This window comes from Diplotaxodon limnothrissa, linkage group LG7 (assembly GCF_057381915.1).
Source record: "Diplotaxodon limnothrissa isolate DT_005_m linkage group LG7, D_limnothrissa_male_GT1.1, whole genome shotgun sequence".
NCBI classification, from domain to species: Eukaryota; Metazoa; Chordata; class Actinopteri; order Cichliformes; family Cichlidae; genus Diplotaxodon; species Diplotaxodon limnothrissa.
In genome coordinates this window covers 24885216-24901093 of record NC_140602.1, presented here as the reverse complement: position 1 = coordinate 24901093, position 15878 = coordinate 24885216, and the positions used below count along the sequence as shown (strand labels likewise).

General features: G+C 39.1%; 1 protein-coding gene across 2 annotated transcripts in view; it reads left to right on the top strand.

Moving 5' to 3' along the window:
* Positions 1 to 15878, top strand: part of LOC146628338 (solute carrier family 23 member 2) — an 84390-nt gene that overhangs the window by 42780 nt on the left and 25732 nt on the right. For both annotated transcript variants that reach the window (XM_085359471.1, XM_085359470.1), the window contains 4 exons: positions 2824 to 3007; positions 3751 to 3932; positions 6972 to 7089; positions 8649 to 8805. In XM_085359471.1, the coding sequence (XP_085215597.1) occupies positions 2824 to 3007; positions 3751 to 3932; positions 6972 to 7089; positions 8649 to 8805 (641 nt within the window). The remainder of the gene's footprint in view (positions 1 to 2823; positions 3008 to 3750; positions 3933 to 6971; positions 7090 to 8648; positions 8806 to 15878) is intronic.

Below are 15878 nucleotides of genomic sequence, written 5' to 3'. Positions count from 1 at the left end.
CACTTTGCTGACAACGACCCCAGAAAAATGTGGCAAGGGATCAATCACATTACCAACTGCAGAAGCAATAACCAGGCAACATCTAGGACTGATGCCTCACTGGCTGAGGATCTAAACCGTTTCTTCGCCTGCTTTGAGACGACCAGGCCCTCAGCTGCCACACCACTTCCACCCGCCCCCAGCACTGGCACACTAACACTTAGGGAGCATCAAGTGAGGTGTGTTCTAAGGTCAGTGAATCCCAGGAAGGCGGCAGGTCCTGATGGAATACATGGAAAGGTTCTCAGAGCATGTGCTGACGAACTGACCGGAGTCTTCACTAAAATCTTCAACCTTTCCATGTCATCAAACACCGTCCCACCCTGCCTCAAAACCTCCACCATCATCCCCATCGCCAAGAAGACAGCTGTGGCCAGCACTTACGCCTGTAGTGATGAAGTGTTTTGAGAGACTGGTCTGTCAGCACATCAGGGCCGGTCTGCCTCCCACTCTGGACCCCCACCAATTTGCCTACAGGAAAAATCGAACCACCGAGGACGCTATCTCCATAGTGCTCCACACTGCGCTGAGTCACCTGGAGCACCGAGGAAGCTATGTGAGAATGCTCTTTCTGGACTTCAGCTCAGCATTCAATCATATCATCCCGGAGATCCTGGTCCAGAAACTGTCTCACCTGGGACTCTCCACCCCCATCTGCCTCTGGATCAAGGACTTCCTGACAAATAGACCACAGTCTGTCAGACTCGGCCCCCACCGGTCCAGCACCATCACACTCAGCACCGGGTCTCCACAAGGATGTGTTTTGAGTCCCCTCCTGTTTACGCTCTACACATCCGACTGCTCCCCTACCCATCTCTCAAACACCATCATAAAGTTCGCGGATGACACCACAGTGGTTGGACTCATCTCAAGGGGGGATGAGTCGGACTACAGAGATGAGGTCAACAGACTGAGTGAGTGGTGTTCAGTTAACAACCTCCAACTGAACACAACGAAAACTAAAGAACTTATCTTGGACTTCAGGAAGGGCAGAGCAGACCCGGCCCCACTTTACATTCACGGGAACTGTGTGGAGAGGGTACACTCCATGAGGTTTCTGGGCATGCAGATCTCTGATGACCTCTCCTGGACTGCAAATACCACGGCGGTGGTTAAAAAGGCCCAGCAGCGTCTCCACTTTCTGAGAGTCCTCAGGAGGAACAACCTGGAGGAGAGGCTGCTGGTGACATTTTACAGAGCCACCATAGAGAGCATCCTAACGTACGGCATAACAACATGGTATGCAGGGTGCTCAGCTGCGGACAGGAAAGTACTGCAGAGGGTCATCAACACAGCCCAGAAGATCACTGGCTGCTCTCTGCCCAGCCTGGAGGTCACTGCAAACTCTCGGTACCTCAGCAGAGCTGGCAATATCATCAAGGACTACTCTCACCCCAGCAACCAACTGTTTGAACTATTACCGTCAGGCCGACGGTACAGGTCACATAAAACCAGGACAAACAGATTCAGGGATAGCTTCTTTCCCAGAGCTATCACCGTAGTAAATAAGCACAAAAACAATTGAACCTATTCCATACCGTCACTGTCATTATATTATGCTGCTATTCATACTGTCATTATATTAATGATGCTATCCTGTATATATTGTACATACTATTGTTTGAGTACTTATGATTGTTTTTTTTGTACTTTTTATATTTTACATTTATATTTATTATTGAAACTTGCACCAAGGGAGTGGCACTCCAATTTCGTTGTACTCTGTACAATGACAATAAAGGCTATTCTATTCTATTCTATTCAGGTTACTGCCAGGACTTGCTGGGAAGTCCTACCAAGGAGGGGTTAACATTAATATCGCACTACAGCCAAATCCTTTGTTTAAAGAATGAACACTATGGGTGTATTTTATTTAGTTTGAAATTTTTTCTCTGGATGTTTGAATTAGTTTTAAACACAAACTGCATTCTCACTCTTCATTATGAGCATATGGCACGGGGAAAATAGGTACATAACTATGACACGAGTGTAGTCTAAACTAAGAGGAAAGAAATAACATTTGATTTCGTTCCCAAAAAATACATTACAGGACTCTGTAATAACAAAGCTTGACTACCCTTTGGCAGATTACAGTATAATAAAACCAATGGATTGTACACTATACTATACATTTGCAGATAGGTTTTACAAGCACTAACTGATTTGTAAAATGCTGTAAATTAAATTAAATCAGAAAAACACTGTCATATCATAGATAGACTAGAAAATAAACAAACGATTGATCGATACAGGTTGTCGTAAGCTCTATGCAGACAGGTACACATACCACCAAGTCAGATAATGATTGATGGGCTAAGGGAGGAAGACAGGATGAATTGAATGTCACATATTTTGACAAACTTGAAATATCAGGAAAGGGATTCCATTTGTGATAATCAACTGCCAATTCCTAAAGTGTCTAAATGAAGAATGAACCATGGTTCCTCCTCAGCTATAAATAATAAGTCCGCCTAATCTGTGCAGCAATTTATTTTGACAGTTAAATGATTATGTGTGGAGAAAAACATCAGCATGATTATTGTCCATTTGCCACTTAAGGTTAAAGTTAACTTTTAGGCCAATCTTATGGATTGTTATTTCATGAGATTGATCTATATACGTATATACCTGTGTGAGAGAGTAAAATCAGTGTAGTTATTTTGAAAAATAAAAATTATCTTCAGGTTTGCTTTGAGTATACAAAGTCAAGCGTAATCAGAAGAGACTTTACATCATTTGGTCAAGTGACCTTTGACCTTTAACTTTAAAATTATTGACTTGCAGGTTACCAATCCTCCAGGGTGGCACATTCAGTTTCATCACACCAACCCTGGCAATTCTTGCATTACCCAAGTGGCAGTGTCCTGTGCCAAATGCACCTGTGAAACCATTGGTGCAGTTTCATAATGGCACCAGTCCGCTACAAATGGAAAATTCAGATGAGGTCTGGATGACAAGAATGCGTGAGGTATGTTCACTTGTGTGGTTAAAAAAACAAAACAAGGTGTGTGTGTGTGGGGGGGGGGTATAAATAAGCAAAGAAGTGAAAAATATGTTGTCAAGACTTAACATTTAAATGTGAAGTTGAATTCATTTTAAGTCCCTCGACAAACAGGAAAAAGGACAGTGTGAAGAACCCAACGAGAGAAAAGCTACATTAAGATAAGATAAGACTTTATTGATCCCACAATGGGGAAATTTCTGCGTCACCTCAGCTCGGGTACAGATATCAGAAGGAAATACAAAAATACAAATAAGTACAATCAATGAAGATAGATAGATAGATAGATAGATAGATAGATAGATAGATAGATAGATATTTCTCATCAGAGGCTGCACAGTACATACTATTTAGAAACTGTGGCTAGCTGTCAATGTGAAGTTCTTTGTTAGCATGTGCTCAAATTACACAACTGCTTGAATTCTGCTATTTTTAAATCGCTAATAGACAGTCTGTTTCAATTTTATCTGTCCTAAATTTCAGATTTTGGGTCAAACCAGTGAAAATGTCAGACTTTTAACTTGAACAGTTTTTAGAGTTTCATGTTCTAAAACTGAGTTCTGCAAAAGGCCTAAAACTTAATTTTGAAAGGTTAAAGTCAAACGAAAGCATTATAATGGCAAAAGATGCACAGCATTTAATTTTAGATATGAAACCTTTATGTTGGCATAGGGAATGACATTACGTCCTTATTGTCTTATCTTCCACAGATCCAGGGAGCCATTCTGGTATCCTCTCTCCTTCAGCTCACACTAGGCTTATCTGGGCTGGTGGGCCTTGTGCTAAGATATATTGGTCCTCTGGCTATCGCTCCCACCATCAATCTCATTGGTCTGTCACTGTTTACTGAGGCTGGAAAGAAGTCTGGAGGCCACTGGGGAATAGCTGCTCTGTGAGTTAAAATCCTGATTAGCTTTATGTTGGAAAATATGTTGAAAGAAGTCTCTAAGCTCATCAGAAGTGTCTACCAGTCCTAATTCTGTCTTTATTATATCAAAGCATATAATTCTAACTGGACAGGAAACCCATATTCACACGTTGCTTTACTTGCCACTTGCCTCTATGGTTGCTGTCAAAAGACATAGACTCACCGTGGACCTGAATGTTTTGGTAATACTGAGCTTTCCATAATTCCTCTGAAGTGAATGCTTGCAAAGAAAGGTTTTATGTTCAAATTAGACAGAAATTAAGTTGACCATAGTTAACACAAGTATTGTTGGAGGAGTGAGGCTCAGGCATTCAACCCCAAATAAAACTATACCAGCTGTTAAGCACAGAGCTATAACAACGTACTGCAGTGTACCAGTGGAAATGGTACAAAACACAGTGGACTTAATAATTACAGTGGCAGACTACTTCAGAGTTCTTCATTATAGCTCGAAAGCATCAGTTGTAACTTAGATACAATTGGGTATTACAACAGGGCAATGACCCCAAGCACACATGGGCTGGTGTAATGAACTGGTTGTGAAATGGATAAACCAGGGCAATGGTAAGCTTTTGCAACACCTTTCTCAAAGTCTTAACCTTAAACTACAAAAATGTGAACAATGCTTGAAAGTCAGGCAAGAGCTACCAAAACCATCTGTGGAATATGCAACTTGCTAAAGGACATTTGGTCAAATATTAGATGTAAGACAGATTTAAATGCATCACACATTTATATTTGAGCACTTTTTGTACATACGGTTCATAACTGTAAGTTTATAAGTTTCTTAAGTGTGCTTTCAGGAGTGTAGCTTGCAAATATCTGTTGCTGCCATCGGGCTGTCTCTCATTCCTTGCAATTCCATTAAATGTGCCAAGGGAGCGTTAGCTCACCTCTGAGTGGGGGGCCTCCACATGTTAGCCTATCTACATGATTGGTGGGTCAGAGTACGTGCAGAGATGCAGCTGGCTCTGTCTGTGTTAAACATCCAAGCTCTGGGTTTCTCTGTGAAATTTCAGAGGAGCTTCCTAACCTCAAACCTGCAGAACATTTTCCTCAGGCTGGAAATATCTTTGATTTTTCCTTTTTTTGTTTGCCAGTGGCTACATTTGATTGTGACACATTTCAAAATGATCTTAAAGATGGTATCTGTCATTGTCATAGTGCCACTCACACTGTTAAAAATGATGTTACAGTTCTGTACTCTTTCTCACTGTGGGCATTGTATCACCTTTAGTTGAGGGTGACAATAACCACACCTTCTATGCTAGCTCTCTGCCCCTGAAGGGAGTCCAGGATGCTGCACCAGTGCTCTCAGACTCGGAGGATGTCACTTTCCAAGGTGGTATGCACAGATGTCTCTGTGCAATGGTGCATCTATGAGAAGAGTCTGAAATGCAGTGCAGCATGAGCCACATACCAGTGCTTACCAGCACTCAAGCATTTTCTGTCTCTTAAGAGCCACCCATGTTACAGGCCATCTGAGGCTCTTCTCTCTGGAAGCACTCTTTGTAGAAGCTCAGGTATGGGATATATTTGGCCAGGCGGAAGTAGATCTTATTGCCTCCAGGGTGAACACTCTCTCCTTCTGTTCTATGCCATACCTGGCAAAGAACAAAGACCCGCTCTACCTATGAGAGCAAGTCACCTACTAATCATGAGGTTGGTGGTTCGATCCCTGCCTGCTCCTTGGGCAAGATACTAACCCCAAGTTGCTCTCCGATGCAATGTGTGAATGTTAGATAGAAAGCTCTTGTGTAGAAGAAGCATACAAAAAGAATTCTTTTATGAACGGGTATGAATCGGTGAATGAGTCAGTGTATAGTGCTTTGAGTACTCAGAGCAAAGTAGAAAAGCACAACATAAGAACCAGTCCATGGGAAGACGTGCTCTTAAATGCATATCCGCCAGTAGAAATGATACTTCCAGTTCTAGAAAGCACTTTTATAGTTGGGCGCTGTTTTGATTTGAGGTCCTCTCTCTCCTCCGAGCTGATCATTCTGAAGCCAGTCTCCTCCTCTTTGGTAACTCCCATGACCCCTGTGTACTTATATCCATCTTTTCTGTGTGCCAATAAAGGCTGTGAAACTATTTGATTACCTTTTCCATTGGCTCTGCTTTCTGGTTCACCCTTGGTATTTAATCACACAAATGATGCAAACCTACAAATAAAACAACAAGAAGCCAAAAGAGCCTGACAAACATGAATGCGGACATTTTGAAATGGACACTGAGAGAAATCAAAACACCAAACCAAAATCCTAAAATAGAAATAAAAATAAAATCTTCAAATACTAGAACCACCATGAACATCGACCATTAACCAAGACTGAAATATGGGGTCAAATTCAAAAACCACAATCAGTCTCAAGCATCATGACATTAATTCTATATTGACAAATTTACCCTCATTTATTTTTAAAACATAAATGCCTACTGTGTTAATCCACATCTCCAGCTAAGAATTGTGCCCTGTCTAGTGCTACCCTGTGAAATCTGTCTTCATTTAACATTTCTATCTTGAGATAATGCAGACTAATCCTGTTATATAGAGAGATATTTGTGGGTTTTAAAAGGTTGAGCACATCCACCTCCTGGTGCCATATATGGATAGTAATCAGTCATATCCTTCATAACTTCAGCAGTCTCTCTCTGGCCCTCATCCATCAATAGAAGTGTCAGTCCATATCCTGCAGCTTGTAGAAGCAGACATGGACAGCTTATTTGTAAATCACCTCTTTACTTCTATCTGACCAGTATTCATGCACAGTATGACATCTTTCATCACATTTAAAGTGTTACAAAAACATATCATTTTCAGGTGTCAAGTACCAGCCATGCCTGTTGTGTAAAGTGGCATGTTTTCACTTGCCCTGACCTCCCTGTAACAGTGAACCATGCCCTGCTAAAAAGAAATTCCACAAATAGCTGGAAGCAAGGGCCAAGCCTTTGGGGAAATTACTATGATTAACACATTTTATCCGATTTTCTTTTTTCCTATAGCACAGTGGGTCTGATTCTACTGTTCTCCCAATATCTCAGCAACGTTGATGTTCCAATGGTTTCTTACAAGAATAAAAAATGGATGGTGTTCCAGTATCCACTCTTCAAGCTGTTCTCTGTGAGTTGTCAAAATTTCCAAGTCTAATATGTTTCACTTGCTTTCCGTTGTGATAAAAAAGATCAAATTAAATGATGGGACCCCAAAAAAACAGTTTCGACCATCCTAACCTTGCTTCATAAAAAATTTAATGAAAAATAAGTTGTGAAATCATGTGGAGTCAAGTCAAAGTCTGCCAGTCAAGTTAGACTTGAAAAAACTAAATGTTGTCTATTTGTATAATAGACAACATTTGTATACTGAAAACAAGTTTACAATTTGACTTTTTGTTAAACACTAGTATGTTGAATCTGCCTTTTAACTCTGTGTAGGGATGATATTGCCTCTACTTTTAAACATTATTATGGCAGTCTATAGTGCTGATAACATTACACTGGGAAAAAAATCTTTTGAAAAAATCGTTTTGAAAATAGAAAGAAAAAATAATATAATTTATTTTTAAGCTGTTGTTCTTTCCTCTTTCATGTTCATGCAATGGGATACCTTGAAAGTGTCTGTGCTCGGCTGAAACACAATCCTTTTGTGGCTCCCAAGAAGACAACAAGCATCAAAACTTGGCATGCTTTCAATAAACATTTTTCTAGAATGAGATCTGTTTCATATCAGCAGCTACATCTCTGCTGCAGATAAAAGAAAATTAAAAAAAGTTTTGATGACAGCATCATCCATGGCTTTCTTTTTAAGCTACTAAAAAAATAGAGATTTAAAAGAATGGCAAAAGATCAAATGGTGGGTAGAAATATTTCCAGAAAAGTCTGAAAACACCAACAACATCTAAATGCCTGTTGATATTAGAGTAAACAATGCTTAACTGCTCTAGCTATTCATCAGTATTCATTATAATAAAATATGGTATTTTTCTTTCTATCTAAGAAAAGATTGTGTACACATAATGTGTACCCACACATAATGTGTACCCACAAACAAAAGTACACACAATCTTCTGTCAAGTCATATTCTTTTTTAGGCTATCATTATAATGGATATGATACTTGGTAACTGAAATCTTCTAGAATTAATTATCTCAAGTTTACCCATGAACTTTCCATGAATCCCACTCAGTTATCTTCATTCATGGATTCTACAGATCAATGTATCATGATGACTTTAAGGCAGAAATTTAGATAATATAATGAGCTCATTCTGCTTGCATGTTTGCCTGACTATGAGTTATGCTTTCACTTTCCTCGATATGTCCTAAATAAAAGCATTCATGTGCACAGTTCTTTTCTCCCATGTAATCCCTGTACAAATGCGATGATTAAAAAAACCCCACTGGAGTCCCAGACAAACTGTATGCACATGTATTCAGGCTCATATTTATGACAGCTGCAGAAGTACATCTACCAAATTGATCAATAATGTGATCGTGCTTAAGCTGTCACCACCATCTTACATTTGACGAAGGGGTGTGGATGGAAAGGGCTGGTTTATTGGTTTTAAGATAGATTCACGTGGAACATCTTATCACCTCAAAGTGTTACTGAAAACAAATTCGGACTTGCATTTTTTGTATTAGTTAAATTTTTTGTTTTTCTGTTTTTGATAACAAATTCCAGGTTTTGTTTGGCATGTGTGGTGGCTGGCTTATCTGTTTCTTGCTGACCATTTTTGATGTCCTGCCTTCAAAGTCTGATAAGTATGGCTTCTCAGCCAGAACCGACATAAACCTGGATGCTGTTACAAACTCTCCATGGTTCCATGTGCCTTATCCTGGTAAGTGAATAGGTATCATACTTCAAACAGTTCTTTTATTTTACTATATATATATTTTTGTTTACTTTTTTAATTTTCTTGAACACCTTTCCTCAGAAATCTTTAATTTTAGTAGTTGTAATACCCTTATTAGGGAAACTACTTTGCTTCATAAACATATAAAGTTGCAAAAGTCCTGTAGTAACTGCATTATTAAAGATCTGCCATTTATTGCTGTATTACAAATAAAGTAAAAATTCTTAGAAGTTATGTTACCATTTGGCTTGCTTGCTTCTCATTAGGCTACTCTTGATAAACATGCAAAACTGTGGTTAGTTAACCCTTTAAGACCTACCATAGAACCAAGTCCGCCAGAGCTTATATTATATTTTTACATCATGTAGTGCCATTTCAAGTTGCTATACATCAATACAACCATTATAGCCCAAATTTTAATAATATGTATGCATTAAGTGCATAGTAATTGTTGGAAAAAATGTTGAAAGAAGTTTTTGCTTTTTTAACATATAATACAGAAATTTAAGAGGCTTATCCCTCAAAACTGTAAATACAAAATAGTTGCACAAAATAGTTTCCAACCACAGGAAATTTATTTTGAGTGTCTTCATAGTTTTATTTTTGAAAGACAACAATTTTTATGTACTGCAGGAAAAACGAAAATAAATATTATAGTGCAAATTTGCAAAAAAAAAAAAAAAAAAAACAGCATATGCATCAAAATAAACTATTTCCAGCAGTGCAATATGAGTCCTAAGCATCCCAGAAACGACACAGAAAGTCATAAAGTCAAACATAATTTTTAAAAACACCAGTATAGGCTTACAAGGCCCTGATGGTAAAAAACTACATTTCCGAGATTATGACGTCACTCCCTGTTTCGGGCAGGTAATGGCGGACATGTGATAGTTCTATTCCAGCGTAGGAAGTGTTACGAACAGCTGATCGGATCGGCAATATTATGTTTTTGTTGCTGCAAGCGCTTTTTATGCAATTTTTGCAAAGCTACATGTGGAAGGAAACTGTGACCTAGGAAAAGCTGATGGCATAAGATGTAAGTACAACTCCTCCGGTTTCATATGCAAAAAAAAATATTGCGCTAGCTTACGTGGTTGCAGTTCTACCAGGATTTAAAAATAGTTATGCAAAACAGAGCGTGCCTGCTCCGACCGGCTTTAAAGGGTTAAATGTTGCACAATTGCTGTTAACTGATTCACACATGATTAGATATTAAACTAGACATTTATTTATGATTGATTGCTTAATGCGTATCTGCTAAAACCTTGGTATGTAAGTGAAGAGTGACAGATTGATTGACTGTATCATTCAGGGCATAACACCTTGTGCCAACAGTCAGTTTGCTCTGACTGGTAAGAAGTCATGTGGGATTTGACTGCGGAATGTCTGTTTTGTAGTTTGAAAGAACACATGTTTGTAGAGGATTGGGACCTTTTTTAAAAACAAAAACGAGATCAAAGCAAAACAATATCATTTTGTAACAGGAACAATATATAGTCCAGGTAAGGGTATAAAATGCATTTCCCTGTTGGAAACTCACAGGTTCAGCTTGATGTCAGTATTTTTTTATTCAATAAACATGCTGGGAAAGTCAGCTGTAGGACTTTAGTTGTTTGCACCTATCATCTGCTGTTTACAGATGGTACAAAAGTATCCATATTACTGAGTTCAGATATTCCAATCGTGGCCATAGGCATATAAAATCAAGGATGAAAGCGTACAAACTGCGTCTACTCCTTCTTTTCTTCTGAACGAATGGGTCACTCTCAGGAGCTCAGGGAATTCCAGCATGACACAGTTATAGGATGCGACCTGTGCAACAAGTCCAGGCTTGAAATTTCCTCGTTATTAACTATCCCACCGTCAACTGCTACTGGTATCATAACAAAGGTGAGGTGCATAGTGTATATATGACATCAACCTTCTGGCCTCACTACAGACCTCCAAAGTTCATGTGGCCTTCAGAATAGTGCAGTGTATATAGAAGAGCAATTTATAGAGAATGTCATGGAATTGGTCTCAATGGCCAAACAGCTGCATCCAAGCCAGTCACAACGCAAAGTACAGAAGGGGACAAGGTCCCATAATTTGTACGTTGGTCCATGAGTCCTGACCTCAACCTGACACCTTTGGGATAAATTAGAGCAGAGACTGTGAGCCAGGCCTTCTCTTACAACATCAGTGTCTGACTTCACAAATGCACTTCTGGAAGAATGTCAAAAATTCCCGGAACACTTGAAGCTGTTATAGCTGCAAATGGTGGGCCAACATTATATTAAACCCTTTGCATTAACCATGGGATGTCACTCAACTTGATGTGTGTGAAGGCAGATGAGCAGATTAGCAAATACTTGCCGATACTTGCCAAACAAATACACAAAATTGTTTGAAATGATGGCAAGAAAAACACTTGCCTTTTGATGATGTCCTGTTGTGAACCCAAAGAATTTTGACAGCACATGATAGTTTTTAATGTTAGAAGTTGAAGACTGAAAGCAGTATTAACTGCAATAGTGCAGACAATGATAAAGATAGTGAATGTTAAATAAGTTTAATTAGCATGTTTGGGTTTTATTGGGTTTAGCTGGTGATAATCTGAAGATTTTGGTACAGTAGAAATAGATATATACCTTTTATACCTTTAATCAATGGAAAATTGCTCAGGAGATTGCTAAAGGAAGAGATTTCCCCAAATATCAAGGAACTGAAAACAAAGTTTTATGTTGCAAATTCTCAAAGATGCTGGGAAAATCATCTTTTCAATAGCTAAAAAAGTCTACTGGCGAGCCAGATTTAAAAATAAATGCATCCTCTAGTGCAGCGATGGGGAACTCCAGGCCTCAAGGGCCGGTGTCCTGCAGATTTTAGATATCACCCTGGACCAACACATCTGAATGAAGTGATTAGTTCATTGCCGGGCCTCTGGAGAACTTCAAGACATGTTGAAGAGGTAATTTGGTCATTTAAACCAGCTGTGTTGGATCAAGGACACATCTAAAACCTGCAGGACACCGGCCACTGAGGCCTGGAGTTCCCACCCCTGCTTTAGTGCCTGTTGTGTTAAAGTTGTGACAATGTTGTATGTAATGACAAGGATTTTAAATTTGATTCTGGATTTAACAGGGAACCTATGAAGAGAAGCCAGTTTGGGTGAAATATGCTCTCTTTCTAGTCCCTGTCACTACTCTCGTTGCAGCATTATGGATCAACTGAAAACTTCTCTGAGAGCTTTTAAGACATCCTGATAATAACAAATGACAGTAGTCCAGTCTAGAAGTAATACGTGTATTTACTACTTTTTCAGTATCTGAGACAGAATGTTTCTAAATATTATAGATGTTGCGCAAATGAAAGAAACCACATATCTTGGTCAAAAACAACTCCAGGATTCCTGCCAGTGTTACTGGAGGTAATGCCATCCAGAGTAAGCATCTGGTTGGACACCATATTTGTAAGATTTTTAGGGTCAAGTGCAATAACCCTAGTTTCATCAGAATTTAGAAGTAAAGTGAAATTAGACGTCTTAGAACTCTTTATGTCTTTAAGACACTCCTGGAGTTGAACTAATTGGTGTATGTCATTTGGTTTACATATCCAACTTTTTCTGTATTTAAAAAAAAGTATGCTATGCCTAATGGAATAATACTACCTAATGGAAATGTGTACATTGACACCCAAACTCAAGGACTTTCTTGACTCAAATGACAACGGAGAGGTCTCTGATTCAACACTGTGGGAAACATTAAAAGTCGTAATGCGTGGTGAAATTATTTCCTATAGCTCAGGCCTCAAAAAGGAGAAGATGAAGCAACTTTCTGAAATTAATAGTGCCATTCCTCGTCTAGAAAGGGCTTACCAGAATTCTAAATCACCTGAGGATTACAGAGAGATATTAAAACTCAAATACGAATACAATGCAATTATGAGTGACCAGGTTACCAACCTACTACTGAAGCTGAAACATAAACATTTTGAGATAGGAGACAAACCCGGTAAATTGCTAGCGCAACAATTAAAAGGAACACGAGCTTCGAGAGCAATTCACAAAATAAGATCTAAATCTGGTGCTTTTCTAACAAGCCCTATAGAAATTAATGAGCACTTCAGAGAGTTCTATCAGGAGTTGTACTCATCCCAGCTGAATGTAACACAGTCTGCCTTAAATGACTTTTTTGATTCTCTCAGTCTGCCTAGGCTAGATGAAGCTGCCAGAGATCAACTCGATTCGGACTTTACATTGCAAGAAGTGGTAGCTGCTATTAAGTCATTTGCATCTGGGAAGGCTTCAGGCCCTGACGGTTTTGGCATAGAATTTTATAAGAAATTTTGTGATGGTCTTGCTCCATTCTTGCTTAGGATGATGCGTGATTCTAAAAACAGGGGCGTACTACCCCAAACTCTGTATGAAGCAAATATTTCGTTAATCTTGAAGAAAGGCAGAGATGACTCAGATCCTGCTAACTTCAGGCCAATTGCTCTTCAAATTTTTGATTGAAAAGTGATAACCAAAATTTTAGCAACTAGACTGAACAAGTACTTGACCTCTATTATTCACCCCGATCAAACGGGATTTATCCCTGGCAGACTTTCTTTTTTCAATGTTAGAGGTCTTCTCAACACCATCTATTCTGACCATGGTAGTTCGGCAGGAGCAGCAATTTTAGCTCTTGATGCACACAAAGCCTTTGATCAGGTTGAGTGGTTTTATATGTTCGAGTCATTACGGAAGTTTGGGTTTGGTGAAATATTTATATCTTGGGTAAAATTTGTATACGCAAATCCAACCTGTTCAGTTCTCACAAATGGAGAGAGGTCGGCGCCATTTCCTTTGCAGCGCTCTGTTCAGCAGGGCTGCCCCCTGTCTCCTGCTCTATTTGCTCTGGCATTAGAGCCCCTTGCGATTAAGATAAGAGCACATCCAAAAATACAAGGGCTCTTGGTCAGAGGGGTTGAAACTGTTATTAGTTTGTACGCAGATGATGTACTATTATACCTGCGTAATGCAGAAGACTCTGTACCATCCCTTCTTAATCTGGTCACCTCATTTGGCAAAATTTCAGGATATACAATTAACTGGGTTAAAAGTGAACTTATGCCTTTATCTAAAACCGGTTCACCGAGTTTTCTTTGTAACGTTCCATTCAAGATAGTTAACGACCATCTCACATACCTTGGATTAACTGTTCCTAAAGATCCCAAATTAATTTTTAGCTTGAACTTTGCTGAATTCTTGTCAACATTAAAGCATAACATCGAGTCATGGAAAATTCTTCCCCTATCTATGGTTGGTCGTATAAATTCCATAAAAATGGTCTCTCTTCCTCGATTTCTGTATCTTTGCCAAAATCTTCCTATTTATCTCACTTCCTCTTTCTTTAAGGAGTTGGACTCAATTATTACTTCTTACATATGGAACAACAAGAATCCTAGGATTTCAAAATTACATCTACAAAAATCCAAATTGGAGGGAGGTCTGAGTTTACCAATATTTAAACATTATTACTGGGCTGCAAATCTAAGAGCCTTGACCTTCTGGCAGCAGACATCCTCAGATCTTGGTGATTTCAACATCCCCCTTTGGGTTAAAATGGAGGCTGGCATTGTAAGGGGCTCCTCTCTAGAGGCCCTGCTTCTCTCAAAAGTAGGGAGGGCTGAGAGTCTTAAGAAACTGGGGTTTGTTCCGAAACAATCTGTGCGGATTTTAAACCAAGTTAGAGGTTTTTTTGAACTGCCAAACTCCTCTGTGCAGGCACCAATATGTGATAACCATGCCTTTTTGCCTCCTTGGGATGATAAATCCTACTATGTTTGGAAGGAGAAGGGCTTACTCAAATTCAAAGATCTTTATATAGATGGAAAATTTGCATCATTTTATCAACTTAAGCAAAAATTTGATTTACCGCATTCACATTTTTACCGTTACCTACAAGTCAGGCATTTTATGCAATCCAATATGAAGAATTACCAAGATGTTCCACATGAACATAACCTTTTTAAGGTGTTCCTGAGCCCTCCTTACTCCAAACATTTGATTTCTACAATTGTACGTTTGTTTGATGACAGCATTGAAGTGCAGACTACGAGGATAAGAGACGCTTGGAGGGAGGAATTGGGCATAGAAATATCAGAATCAATGTGGGACAAATGCCTATCAAAAATTCATTCCTGCTCTGTTAACAGCAGACATCAATTAATACAATTTAAAATTGTCCATCGGCTACATTATTCCAAGGTTCGACTACACAAAATTTATCCTTCAACTTCCCCCATATGTGACAGATGTAAAACATCAGAGAGCACATTGGCTCACGCTTTCTGGCATTGCCCCTCATTGACCAATTTTTGGTCCAAAATATTTGATTGGTACTCTAAAGCTTATGGGATTTCCATCTTACCCAATCCAGAAATTGCAGTTTTTGTGCTGTGTACATTCCAGAACTATCCCTGCGACTGTGCGGGTGCCAATCGACCTCGGAATGATGATTGCGAAAAGACTTATTCTAAAGGAATGGAAGTCCGCTGCTCCTCCCTCCTTCAGTGTCTGGCTCAATGACATGTTATCAGTCATTCAGCTGGAAAAAGTTCGATACCTGCAAACACCTGCAGCAAATGTTTTCTCAAAATCCTGGACTCCGTTTTGTTCTCATCTTGAGAAAGCTCACGTTGTATAAACATGTACCATGGCACTGCAATTTCCCTGTTTATTACATATTCATGACATTTAATTTGTTATGGATACTGGTAGTTTCTGATTTTAATGTTTTCTTTCTTTTTTCTTTTGTCTTTCCCTATTGACTATTATTATTGTGCTATTTCTTGTCCTATCATCTCAGCGCCTGAGCTGTATTTGTTTGTTGATGGAGTTTTCTATGCTGAAAAAATTAAAATAAAATATTGGAAATGTGTACATTGTAAACAGGTCCAAGCACTGAACCATTGAAACTCAATAATTAACCTTTGTGTGTGAAGAGGACTTGCCATTTACATGGACAAATTAAAGTCTGTTAGATAGACATGATTCAAACCACTGCATTGCAGTACCTCTAATACCTAAAGCA